The sequence below is a fragment of the Salmo salar genome, chromosome 02 (assembly GCF_965601325.2).
Source record: "Salmo salar chromosome 02, fSalSal1, whole genome shotgun sequence".
Lineage (NCBI taxonomy): Eukaryota > Metazoa > Chordata > Actinopteri > Salmoniformes > Salmonidae > Salmo > Salmo salar.
Window position 1 is genome coordinate 40123470 of NC_138292.1, and position 13135 is coordinate 40136604.

General features: G+C 42.6%; 1 protein-coding gene across 1 annotated transcript in view; it reads left to right on the forward strand.

The window, feature by feature from the left end:
- The window catches only part of LOC106582892 (sodium/hydrogen exchanger 1), a 42496-nt gene extending 29361 nt beyond the window's left edge, over nucleotides 1-13135 (forward strand). Inside the window, exons 7-12 of the mRNA XM_014166485.3 lie at nucleotides 1138-1208; nucleotides 2130-2306; nucleotides 2626-2749; nucleotides 3324-3425; nucleotides 4522-4603; nucleotides 6203-13135. Of these exons, the coding sequence (XP_014021960.1) occupies nucleotides 1138-1208; nucleotides 2130-2306; nucleotides 2626-2749; nucleotides 3324-3425; nucleotides 4522-4603; nucleotides 6203-6522 (876 nt within the window). The 3' untranslated portion in view covers nucleotides 6523-13135. The remainder of the gene's footprint in view (nucleotides 1-1137; nucleotides 1209-2129; nucleotides 2307-2625; nucleotides 2750-3323; nucleotides 3426-4521; nucleotides 4604-6202) is intronic.

Genomic DNA, 13135 nt, shown 5'->3' on the forward strand with positions numbered 1-13135 from the left:
CTGGCTTCCTCTGATGCTACTGATCATTCTCTCTCTGCCCTCGAGTGACCACTGAGCAGCACGGCACACCGTCACTCGGTCGCTCCTGTTGCTAATAATAGCCACATAATAACGGCACGTACTGTGTACACACACACACACACACACACAGTGTCTCTTTACGGGGCTCTGTTAGTTCTCTGGTGCACAGAGGAGCGATGAGTCACCGGCGCTCTAGGCTAGATGCCCCGGTTAGCAGCTTATAGCTCCTTCTCCAGCGTAAATGGCAGTGATGAAAATAAACAGAGATGTTCTAGGACTCCTAGAGTGCACCGGGAGTGGATGAGGGTGTTTTTAAGAGCCAGGTGGAGTCCCTCAGGGCTTTAATGTGAGAACCATTGTGTTTGTGGTCTCACAAATTGGTCAGTAGGTTGTTTGATGAATGGATATTTGAGGTTGCAGTTGTTTTTACTTTAGAAAGTCTATCTCTTGCCTAGTTGGCACCTGGGGCTGACCCTGACGTACTGTGTGTCACCTTGCTTGAGGCTTTCATTATAAAGTACCATCTATTGTGAGAAATTGTGAAGTTTTCTTCTACCAGAGGTAGAACTGATGCAGAAACGACTGTCAGGAAAGTCCCTTCGCTGCCCGAAAAAATTTTGAGCGACTTGAAATAAATTCAGTGGCACGACCAAACTGCGTGTTCCCATAGCAACTCTGCATGTCAAACTGTCCCTGTGCAGAACTGTCACAGCAGTGGCCATAATCAAAATACAGGAACAAAACTGACCCCCGACTGAACGTCATCTGTCAGTGCCTATTTCTCTGCTTCAATCTGTGAGTGTGATGGACATCATCTAGGCCTAATGCTCTCTCTATTGGCCAGATTGTGGCTAATTCCTGTTGCAAGTGGAAGAATCTCCGTGGGGAAAAGGCTACTTAAGGGATAATCCAAAAATGACAAAATGGTGGCCTGTGTGATGTGGAAAATATACTTTTCTGGACTATTTCCATGTAATAGACACACAAAAAGTAGTAACAGATTAGGCTTGGTTACACTTTTCACTTCCCATTTTCAAAGCATTTCAAATATCTGTTTCTCTTGTTGGTTACCGTAGATACAATATTTGGACGTAAACGTTGTTTTCTTCCCCCTAGTTCCTGGACCATCTGCTGACTGGCATTGAGGACATCTGTGGACACTACGGCCATCACCACTGGAAAGACAAGTACGTAGCAAAGGATGGACTTAAAGGGTCACGGTGACAAGCGCTGTGTTTTTTTTTTTTTCTTCTTCACTGTAATAAAAACATTTGATTACCTCTTATTCTTAGGTTGAAGATCCTTAACGTGACAACTTTCTATTACACAGTCCAGTCATCTGTTTGTTGTCTATTTCCTTCTGTTTGACTTGAACAAAGATCCCAAGGCTAACTCCGTAAGGTGGCGGTGAAGCTGCCATCCACCAGGCGTTGGCAGTAGCAGCTAGCACCTTAAGTGGATTATCTTTCAGAACCGATGGTTGTCCTTCAATGAAACCGTACTGAACCCAATAATGTGATGGGAATCATAAAGCATCGCCGTTCCTAACCGAGTGAACCTCAATCACTTTGTGTGTTTTCCTTCCCTATGCAGTATTTACCCACAACAGTATTACGTTTCAACAGCCTTGGGCGTTTTATGTGGAAGTTATTCTCTCGAGAACCACGTGTAGGATCTGTTCAGACATCTCTGTAGGCCGATTTTTATCACCCGACAGTTGTCATATTTCACCTTCAGATCCAGTTCCAAACAGACTTTGACATAACACAATGTCTAACTGGATCGATCTCTGGAGTAGAGTCCCCCCTTGGATTTAGAGCATTATGATGAAAACACTGGGCTCATCCTATAGCGGTCTGTTTTCAGTGTGTGTTCCTGCCAGTGACAACACTGTCTCCTGTGTGTGTGTGTGTGTGTGTGTGTGTGTGTGTGTGTGTGTGTGTGCGCTCTACTCATATTCAAGAGCTTTTCATCAATTAACCTTTATAAGGTTTTAATGAGGCTGGTAATGGCTGTGTAATATAGAGGGGCAAGACATGGAGGCAATGGGATATAAGGGCTCGAAGGTTGACTTGTTTTCTTGTCTCTCTCTCCCTCTCTCCCCGCAGGCTAAACCGCTTCAACAAGAAGTACATAAAGAAGTGCCTGATAGCGGGCGAGCGCTACAAGGAGCCGCAGCTCATCGCCTTCTACCACAAGATGGAGTTCAAGCAGGCCATCGAGCTGGTGGAGAGCGGCGGGGGCGTCAAGCTGCCCTCCGCCATGCCCTCGCAGGTCTCCATGCAGTGAGTGCTCCACCCTCTTTCCCCCTCCAGCTCACCAGCTCTACACTTGATAGCCATTTCCACATCGTTGCGTTAGCCTATATCCGCGCAAGCCTGTGTGTGTGTCGAACGCCAGAGAGGTTTGAAAGTCAAGAGGCTGAACTAGCAATTACTTCCTGTAAATAACTGGTATGGGAGAAAGTGCCTGAAATCTTTCTCGTGGGTGTTACAGGAAGTAATTTCTAAGTGAGTTAGTGCTTGGTAGTGACCGAAAACAACCATAGTTATCCGTAGAGCCACAGTCAACATGTCTCTTGTTTTTCTCCTTTCTCTCTTCCAGGAACATCCAGCCCAAGAAGCTGCCGCCCGCTGTAGCAGAGCGGGCCCTGCCTCAGTTCACCAAGGGCCGTGAGGAGGAGATCCGGAAGATCCTCAGGAGTAACCTGCAGAAGACCCGCCAGAGGGTGAGCGCTGATATAGGATCAGATTTACCCTCCACTAATCTGAGGGGTAACATTAGGAGGGCAACTGCAAAGCTGATCTCAGATCCTTTTTTTTTTTTTGCGATTTGGGGTTTTCTCTCCGCTAGTAATGTAGGAATTCAGATGCTCACTCTGTTTGTAAAGAGAGAAGACAATTTTACATAATATAATATATGCCATTTAGCAGACGCTTTTATCCATAGCGACTCAGTCATGCTTGCATACATTTTACATACATCACATGCTTTGTTTGCCATTTTCTCATTAGTATTGTCAAACGTTAAATCTCTTGAGATTATAGTAGTAAAGTAGTCATAAGCCTGCATCATCATGAATACAAGTGTGCATTGTTGCTGTGTGGTCCTAGCTTAGACCTCCCTGTCCCGTGGTGGGAGTTGAATGAATGCGTTTTGTCTCTCCTTCCTCCCAGCTGCGCTCCTACAACAGATCCACTCTGGTGCCTGAAAAGTGTATTATTATTATTATTGTGTGATCCTAGCTCTATAGCGTTCCTGTCCCATAGTGTGTGTTTTGTGTGTGTCGTCTCTCCCTCCAGCTGCGCTCCTACAACCGACACACTCTGGTGGCCGATCCTTTCGAGGATGGATGGAACGACTTCATCCTGAAGAAGCAGAGGATGATCGAGCTAGAGAAGAAGGTTAGACTAGCAGACTCTCCTAGCCTGGTTAAACCAGATTGAACGCTGCGTTCACCATTGTTGTGCTCACTTAGTCTGGAATTCCACTAATTCAGTTCAATAGAACTATATTTATCCCCTCAGCTGCAAATGATACATAAATAGATGTATACATGGGATCCTCCCAAAAATACCCGGTCCAAACAGCCTATTCTCTGAAAGAGGGTGGATTAAGGATGGAAGCCCACGTGGCCAAATTCTGCTCTTTGGATTTGGTCAAAACATTTATTCTACTGGATGAAACAATGAAATGTAGCCAAATCGGTTTTGGAAGCCATGCCAAGACTCCCCCAGACATAGAGAGAACTTCAACAGACAACCAGACACAAAGTTCTCTCATTACTCACAGTTTGTAAACTTTGTTTTAAACAATCGCATTAATTTAGCCTAACTATTATGGATGTAGTCAGTGTTCCATAAATTGCCCCCCCTCCTCAACTCAATTAATTTTCCTGACACAATCAGTTCCTGATTAATTTATGCAGCTTTGTGGCCCGAAGGCCAACTTGCATTTAATCAGTCTCTAATTATGTAATGAAAATGGAAGCAACATCTTGATTAAATAGAACTGTTTGATTAAAAAGGACACTGAGGACACTGTAGACTGAGGACTCTGCAGATCGTAGCAGAATTGTTTATTTTGGAAATGAAGTAACATTTTAACTGAATAGAACTTTTTAAAAGGACACTGTAGAGTGGAGGAAAACGCTGATCCCAACAGACCGGTAAACACAATTTACCGACCTGTCAAACTTTAATAGCACTTTTGTATTGAAGATGTGATTTGGTTGGGCTTTATGATATTGCCCTATCTAGTGTTTGGAAGTATTGCTGTAATGCATTGATTTCTATATTGCTGACCTCACTAAAAGAATTTCCATTAAAATGGACAATAAAGTATCGTAAATAATATGGCTGTATGGCACTATGCTTTAATCTAAAGTGGCTGGCAGTCGCCGACAATTCATATACAGTATTCACTACGTGTGTCTGATGCGGGAATCAAACCCACAAACCTTGTATATTGAAAGGGTTGCTTGTGTGTGCCTGTGAACAGATGACGGAGATGAGTAACTACCTCACAGTCCCTGCCGCACCTCCCGACTCCCCCACCATGTGCAGAGCCAGACTGGCCTCAGGTGAGTCCATCCTACACCCACATCACACCCTGACGCTCCCTTTTTTACACTATCCTGCCAACCCATCCCATTACTGGTCTGGTGCTGATCATTTTTACACTATCCTGCCAACCCATCCCATTACTGGTCTGGTGCTGATCATTTTTACACTATCCTGCCAACCCATCCCATTACTGGTCTGGTGCTGATCATTTTTACACTATCGTGCCAACCCATCCCATTACTGGTCTGGTGCTGATCATTTTTACACTATCCTGCCAACCCATCCCATTACTGGTCTGGTGCTGATCATTTTTACACTATCCTGCCAACCCATCCCATTACTGGTCTGGTGCTGATCATTTTTACACTATCGTGCCAACCCATCCCATTACTGGTCTGGTGCTGATCATTTTTACACTATCCTGCCAACCCATCCCATTACTGGTCTGGTGCTGATCATTTTTACACTATCGTGCCAACCCATCCCATTACTGGTCTGGTGCTGATCATTTTTACACTATCGTGCCAACCCATCCCATTACTGGTCTGGCGCTGATATTTATTTTCAAATTGTCCTTTCCAGCATGGTTCCTGGAACTATGGTGGTTGTGTAACCAGGCTGGCTTGGCTTGGTAGTGTGAATCAACACTTGATGTAAGGTTGCTTTTGAAGCAACAGGAAAGATGATGGAAACAGACTTGTTCCATCACAGACCTTTTGGGCACCTTTGCACTTTATCACTTAAATATATTTTTGGAGTTTTGAGTCGAAAGGATTGCATTTGCTTCACATGTAGTATACCTAGTTTGGTCAGATTGTTACAGTTTATAACGTTTAAATGGCTGCCAGTGATGCTATCTACAGAATGTAATTACATTACTCTGTTATACAGTAGGCTGCTCCACCTTTTATTGTATTTCTACTGGAAATATGTTTACATGTAAAGCAGCGTTGCGCATAGTTTTATTTTAGACAGTGATTTCAAAGCTGAAAACGCAGGGGCCAAAGTCATTCCAGGTATGTAGCACAGTTCTAGTGAGTGTAGAAGGTGATGGGCTGTGGCGGCCAATAGCCTCGACTACAAACTTACTGTATACGCATGTAACTGTTGCTTGCTTCCATTTGTAAATGCAATATGCATGATTCTAGCGTGCATTTTTCATGCGGTTGACATGATCAGGTTACGGAATGATGCGGCACCACAGCTGTGATGTAATTGTTTGTGAATGTGTGTATATATATATGTGTGTGTGTAATGTGAGTGTTTTTGTGACTTTGTGAATGTGTATTGTATATCTATTTTTGTTCGGTGAACAGTTGAAGTATTTGTTCTAGTCAGGGTTGGCCAACCCTAGTCATAGAGAGGCATAGTGTGGGAGCTGCTGTTCTAGCCCAGCTCACTAGCACGCCATGACGCTGTGGAACGTTTCGAAATACAGATATATGGAACAAACATACACCTGACGTGTAGAATAGGAATCAGGTAAGCTCTATTCATGACATTTCTATCTGCGACGTTACACAGCGTTTGCCTACTCAACGTGCCCTTTGGTTGGCCTCCCCTGTTTTGGAGTAATGTACCGTACGCTAACCCTTTTCCTTGCCTGCCCCGCGCAGACCCCAACGCCTTCTACAACATCAAGGCGTCTTCAGACGGCGTCCCCACCATCCAGGTGGACCTAGCCTCCCCCCAGTCCCCGGACTCTGTCAACATGCTGAACGAGTTCTCCAAGCGGGGTGCCACGGACCAGGGCCTGGGTCAGAGGGAGGGGGCCGACCGGGATGAGGACCAAGGCCTGATGATGAAGCCGTCCTCGGCCGGGAAAGAGGAGAAGGGAGAGGAAGAGGGGGGCAACAAGAACCCAGGGCTGATGAGGTGTCTGAGTGACCCGGGCCCTAGTAATGAGGACGAGGAGGATGAACCATTCCTTCCCTAAAAAAAAAACGAGCTCCTCCCATTGTGAGGAATATGGAGGGGCCTGGTTGCAGCAGCTCCTCCCCCTGAGCGGGGCACTACAGGGGAAAGGTCCACCTCCTCTCACTCCACCACCACCTCATTTGAGTTTGCTATCCCATTGGTTGAGGAACCAATGAAGCCAAAACTGTTAAGAAAGGACTTAGGACATAACTTGTTTTATGAACCAAAAGAGAAAAGGAGACTAAATAGCCATCTTTTTTTCAATAGTTGTCATTGCTCTTTTTTCATTTTTTAAGTGACAGGAAGGCAGTCGCCGCCTTGGGTGATCTTGGGTTTGGTGGGAATTAGCCCGAGAGACGGGGGAACATAATAATGCGTTACCAAAGGTTTGGACTGGTGTTCCACATTTGGTTTCATAACGTTTACGATCGTTCTTCTACTTTCAAGAAAAGTTAGCCTTATTTTTTTGGTCAGACACTTAGAGTAAACTCCTTTTCACTAGGTGCATTTTATCACACAATTAGCCACTTAACTGCTTGTTTTGAATTTCAGGGTTAATATGAGACTATTGTTTATGTGGTTGTCTTTTGTCATCGTTTGTCATTCAGCTGGTCAGGGTTCTACTTGGTGTACTTGGTGCTGTACACCGGATGTACTTCACGCTGGATGTAATGTTTTCACTGTGCTAAACTCGATGGACCTCTTTCTTCACCACCTCGCCTATGGAGACCCTAAGGCTAAGGAATGCGCCAAGCGCAGACTTGGAAATGTTGAGATGCAAACCTGGCATCGCCGCTTTAAGCATAGCCTCTCTATTTTAATCGAACGTACAAAATCGTCAGCGTCACCGAGACGTGTATACTGTGCAGTATAAGCTCATTTACATAACAGAAGGCTTGTGATGCAACACCAAGAGATTTGTTGATCTTGAATGGACTTAACTCCCCTATATAAACCAATGCCTAAAATCACACCAAATACTGTTATCCTCCTGACACCCAGCCAAAAAAGGTTTTGGAATGTCTTCATTTTGTGTTTTGAGTCAAAATTATTTACAAAGACATTTGTATGTGCGCTGTAGTGGACATAAAGAAACGGTTGATAGTAAATATTAAAAATGTATATTACAGTAAATGGGTATAGTAGGTAAACATAGTTGTCACATCCTGATGTCCTCTACAAAGGACATTTATAAATGTGAAAAAAGATTACACTGCTCTGAAAACTCACCACATTATTTCTAAGATATTTACTAGAAGCAATTTGATTATCAAACTCACAAAAATTATAATTACACAATTACACACACTTATCTTCTTACCACAACGTATGCTAATTGTGTTGGCAGCCATTTTGAAAATCCAGGAAGAGAAAGTTATCCAGGTCACACCCCCACTCATGTGATATCATTGAAAAGCCCAGAATGTCCTCTCAGGTACAACAGGACTTAATACAGTGGCATGTCAAAGAGAGTGTACAAAAATGAATTGGTGGGTCTCAGGGGGATATGTTCCCTTTAAGAAAATGCTCTAGTATGGGCCATTTCAGAACCATTTTGTGGTGTTTTCTCCATACTCTTGCCGGTAGTTGCATCTTACAATTCATCTTACGGGTTTGATCTATTCTTTACTCTCTTGCACCTTATTTACATCAACTGTTTTGACATTTTTAAAAGACCTTGTTGCCAGTTTAACGTCCCCCCTTGGTTTTTAGCACTCCCCTTTTTGAAAATCTAGTGTTCCATAGACATGTGGGGTTTTAGGCATCACTGTAAAGGATGTGAGGGGACTACGGATCTGTATCGTCTAACCACCTCAATGGCCAAGAATATATAATTAATTTAACCTTTATTTATCCAGGTGAGTCAATTAAAAACAAATTCTTACACTCTGACTACACCGGCTGTGCATGCGTCCACCATCGCGCGTATGTTGAGTTTGTCGATCCACACCAGACGTGATCATGACACGCCGGTTAAAATATCAAAACCAACTATGTTAATTTGGGGCAAGTCGAAACACACATGAAACATGTAGCCAGCTAGCTCTTGCTAGGTAGTTTGTCCTAGGAGATGGACATTGGCTTGTTATTTTACCTGACATGCATATTGTCCTTTTATTAGCTGGTTCTTTGTAGAATTTTTGACCCGGAGTGTTTCTCTACTCCGACATCGATTAAAAAGGGAAACCTTGTTAGTTTTTAGTTTATCTTTAGTGAATCTCTCCTCGTTTTGTCTCTCAAGCTTTCGCGTGGGTTTGTATCTTCCTGATATCCAATAAGGAGGGGACTTGCAGCGCGACTCTAATAGAACGAAGTTGTATTTTAGGGCTTGGCTACGCAGACACTTCGTCACACGAGCGAGCACCACATGGCCGGTGAGGTTTGCATGTTACTTATAATGATGGCCTGGAGATACAAGCATGAGGACATGGGCAAAACTAGCTATTCAATGCAGTATATTGGTGTAAAATGTGCATAGCGATTATATTGATTATAACCATTTTAATTGAACGATGCCCTTTAAAACAAATGCCGTGCTGTAATGTCGACGCAAACGAAGAGGTCATCGCTCCTCTGCTAACACTGAGGTCTATAACCATCACGGGAAGTGCGCTAGCTAGCTGTAAGCAAATTCACATCCGAACGCAAGAGCCAACACATATTCTACTCGCACAACAGCGTAAAGCTAATCTAGGGTTTGTGTAAGACTATGAAAACCTTGACATGTACAGTATATTATGTATACAGTACATTGCTTCTCTTTTCGACACAAAGCCATAAGATCAATAGGAACAATTGAGTATTTGATTTTGATTTCAAGAATGTTAGCTATATTGTCAATGTGATTACTGTTGACCCTCAACCCACCTACTGTATAACCATCTTAGATTTGTAGCATGAGTGACAACTTTAGCTGGAGTCTCTCAACTAGAGAAGCCTAAGATGTCCAAGACCGTGGCCTAGTTTGCTGATTGTCACCTTCCTCTCCGACCTTTGTGTGCTGTCACTTTACGCCCAGAGAGAGAGAGAGAGTCTCGTTACAGCTGAGGAGAGGAGGAGGAGGGAGGAGAGAGAGGGTTCTCGTTACAGCTTAGGGGAGGAGAGCGAGAGGGAGGGAGAGCGGGAGGTGAGGAAGAGGAGCACGGTGGTTACTGAGGTTACAGTAGAGGGGGGAACATGAGGACGGTGTGACGACGTAATGGCGTGCTTCTAAGAAACCGTGGCCACTCGCGCACATAAAGTACTACATCGTGTGTGTAGGTGGTGTTCTCCTTTCATGTACCCATTCCCTCACATGGGCATTGCAGTGGCGGGTACTTGTAGGTTGAGTCCAGGAAGGTAAAATAGATCAAGCGTCTCACTTTCTTCACTGAAACCAAATTGAATGATGTGTTGAAATGTCAGAGCATGTTGTAAAGGACAGGCTGCTTTGGCTGTGAGAGTAGACGAGGACAAGGTCTTATTGATCAGAGAGGGGTTTAAAATGAAGCTTTATGGAATGATTGACATTTTGATACTTCCCTGGCAGATTTTTCTCTCCATTGTATTGTTATTTCAACGACACCAGAAATCTAGTATAGTATGAACATGACATTTACAAGGTTTCCGAAATAGGTTATGTAAGGGCAGCCATAGAAAGTCAACTTTAGCTTGGAAACTAGCCCTGGAAACTGTTTCTAAGCCCCCTTTTTTTTAAAATTAGCCTTAGTGCTAGTGTTAGCTGTTTACCTCAGCTTTCCCAGCGCTCTTTTATTTGGCCACCACTTAAAGACCGTCAATGGTTTCCTGCTGGAAAGGAGGAACCACTGTTATCGTTAGTGTTCAGAAGACCGATCTTTAAATTTATACTGAACAAAAATATCAATGCAACATGCAACAATTTCAAAGATTTTAGAGTTACAGTTCACATGAGGAAATCACTCAATTGAAATCAATTCATTAGGCCCTAATCTATGGATTTCAAATGACTGGGAATACAGATATGCATCTGTTGGTCACAAATAACTTAAAAAATAAAAATGGTCCTCACGATGGGCCTCGAATTTGTCACCGTATTTTTGAGCATTCAAATTGCCATTGATAAAATGCAATTGTGTTCGTACTCCGTAGCTTATTTCTTCCCATATCATAACCCTACCAACACCATGGGACACTGTTCACAACATTGATGTCAGCAAACCACTCGCCCACACAACACCCTACATATGATGTGTGGTTGTGAGGCTGGTTGGACGTACTGACATTCTCTAAAACGACATTGGAGGTGGGTTATGGTAGAGAAATGAACATTCAATTCACTGGAAAAAGCTCTGGTGGACATTCCTGCAGTCAGTGTGACAATTGCGCACTCCCTCAACTTGAGACATCTGTGGCATTGTGTTGTGTGACAAAACTGCACATTTTAGAGTGGCCTATTGTCCCCAGCACAAGGTGCACTTGTGTAATGATCATGCTGTTTAATCACCTTCTTGATATGCCACACCTGTCAGGTGGATGGATTATCTTGGCAAAGGAGAAGTGCTCACTAACAGGGATGTAAACTAATTTGTGCACAAAATCTTTGGCGAAATAACATTTTTGTGCGTATATAACATTTCTGGGATCTTTTATTTCAGCTCATAAGACAATGGACCAACACTTTACATGTTGCGTTTATATTTTTGTTCAGTGTAGTTGCCCGGTACATGTAGGCTACCTTAAAATCTAATTCAGGGTGTTTCTCACCAACCATATTGTGCACCAATGGTTTAAACGCAGATTTTTCCATCCAAATAGTTTTTGTATCGAAGCAAGCCCTGGTTGGTGTCTGAAAATCATGCAGTGTGTTTGTAACACTCTCGGCATCATTGTGTTTTCGTTCCTTGCAGACAACTAAATCTCAAGCCATACAACCTGTCTAGGGACTTTAATATTAATTGGTGTATGACAATGCTATGTCTGTCACGTTGCAGCAGCCTTTGTTCAGTATTTCCTGTAGGGAAGGAAGGTGAACATTTGTAAGTGGCTTCAATGTCTTGCTTCACTAATTTCCTTAATTGTTCAAATGCAAATGAATTTTTGTTTCCTATCTCAGCTCCACGCTGAATAATTTTTCACATTTAATGGATTGTTGAATCTATGTCTGTATAAATTCTCTGGCCTCGTTTGGAAGTGGGTTCATGGAATCGCAAGGAGGAGGGTATTCGTTTCCCAGGACTAAGTTTGGCCATGCTTGTGGTTCTGTCTGCGTTATGCATGCTTTACATGTGTTTATTTGCATTTGTATAATTGCTGCTACATGTGATTTTTTTCCATTCGGATCACATGCTTTATTTCGGGTTCCTTTGCTTTGTATTTCTTAATGTGTTCTACGATGTGTTAATGTGGTTTATTTGCTTTATATTGCTTCTAGTACTTTATATTCGGTTCACATGCTTTATTTGGTTTCATACACTTTTTACATTGGCTCCATGTGCTTTATATTGCTTCATGTGCTTGACATGGCTCTGTGCTTTTTAAAGTCATTCCATCTTATGGTTGGTTGGCTACCTTACTGGAACTGAACCATACTGACATTAGAGACCAAACGCTTCTTTCATCCAAACTAGTGTCGTTACAAAATGATTGTTCTCCTTACATTGATAGGTTGGAGCAGTAGATCATGGGTATAACAGCAACCTAGATAGGACTATGATGGTTGACAATCTGTCAGAAGGTCATGTTTATTATGGCCTGACCCACGTTACGGGCTGTACTGTAAAAGAGCTTTCTTGTTTTCTTTTCTCCTGCTGAGAATCAACAGAATAATTATTCCACAGTCATCATTTGCATATGTCCAAAGGGATTTGATTGTCAAAAAAAAAAAATCTGAGTGATCTCACTCCTGAAGTGCACATGTGGATATAACATCTTCATTAAACATACTGCGGCCTGGTATATTTAGAAGCGATGAACAATGTATGTAGACTACCTTTCCTTACCTCTGAGTCTGTAGCAATTTGCCACACCATATTGATAAAAGCACTTTAACCGATACCTTTAACTCAAAACACTCACGCTAAAGCAAGAGCAATAAGTACGGGTATTTTGGTCACACAGGCTTTGCATGGCTAGTGTAACACGGGGGATGTATGTGTGGTATAATAGTTTACGGTAAGGTCAGGTGCAAATTTGGATCTGTCTATGCCACATGCAAGACAGAGAAGCAGGGATGCAGTTTAACTTTGACTTAAATCAGACTAGGTTGAATGCTTTTCTTCATGAATTCCCTTGCTCTACTACAGCTGCGTCCACAGCATGGCGATTGTATTGCCCACCAGCCACTCATGTTTTTTTTTACGTCTCTCTTTTTTTCTGTTTTAATGTCGGCTAATTGATCTCCAGTGATTTGCAATGTGTACTTCGCAATAATACAAAATATTTTATTTTCTATACAAGTGAATTCAAATATATAAGTCAATATGTTATATAAATATATAATGTTACTGTAGAACATCAAACTGTATGAAAAATGACACTAGTGACAACTGTGCACTGTATTGTTGGTTAGCCTAGCTTAAGCATTCCAAACCTTGTATTACGAAAACAAACTAATGCAGTAATGTTGAAATGAAACAATATACCAAATTAAAGTTGTAATTTATCAAAATAAA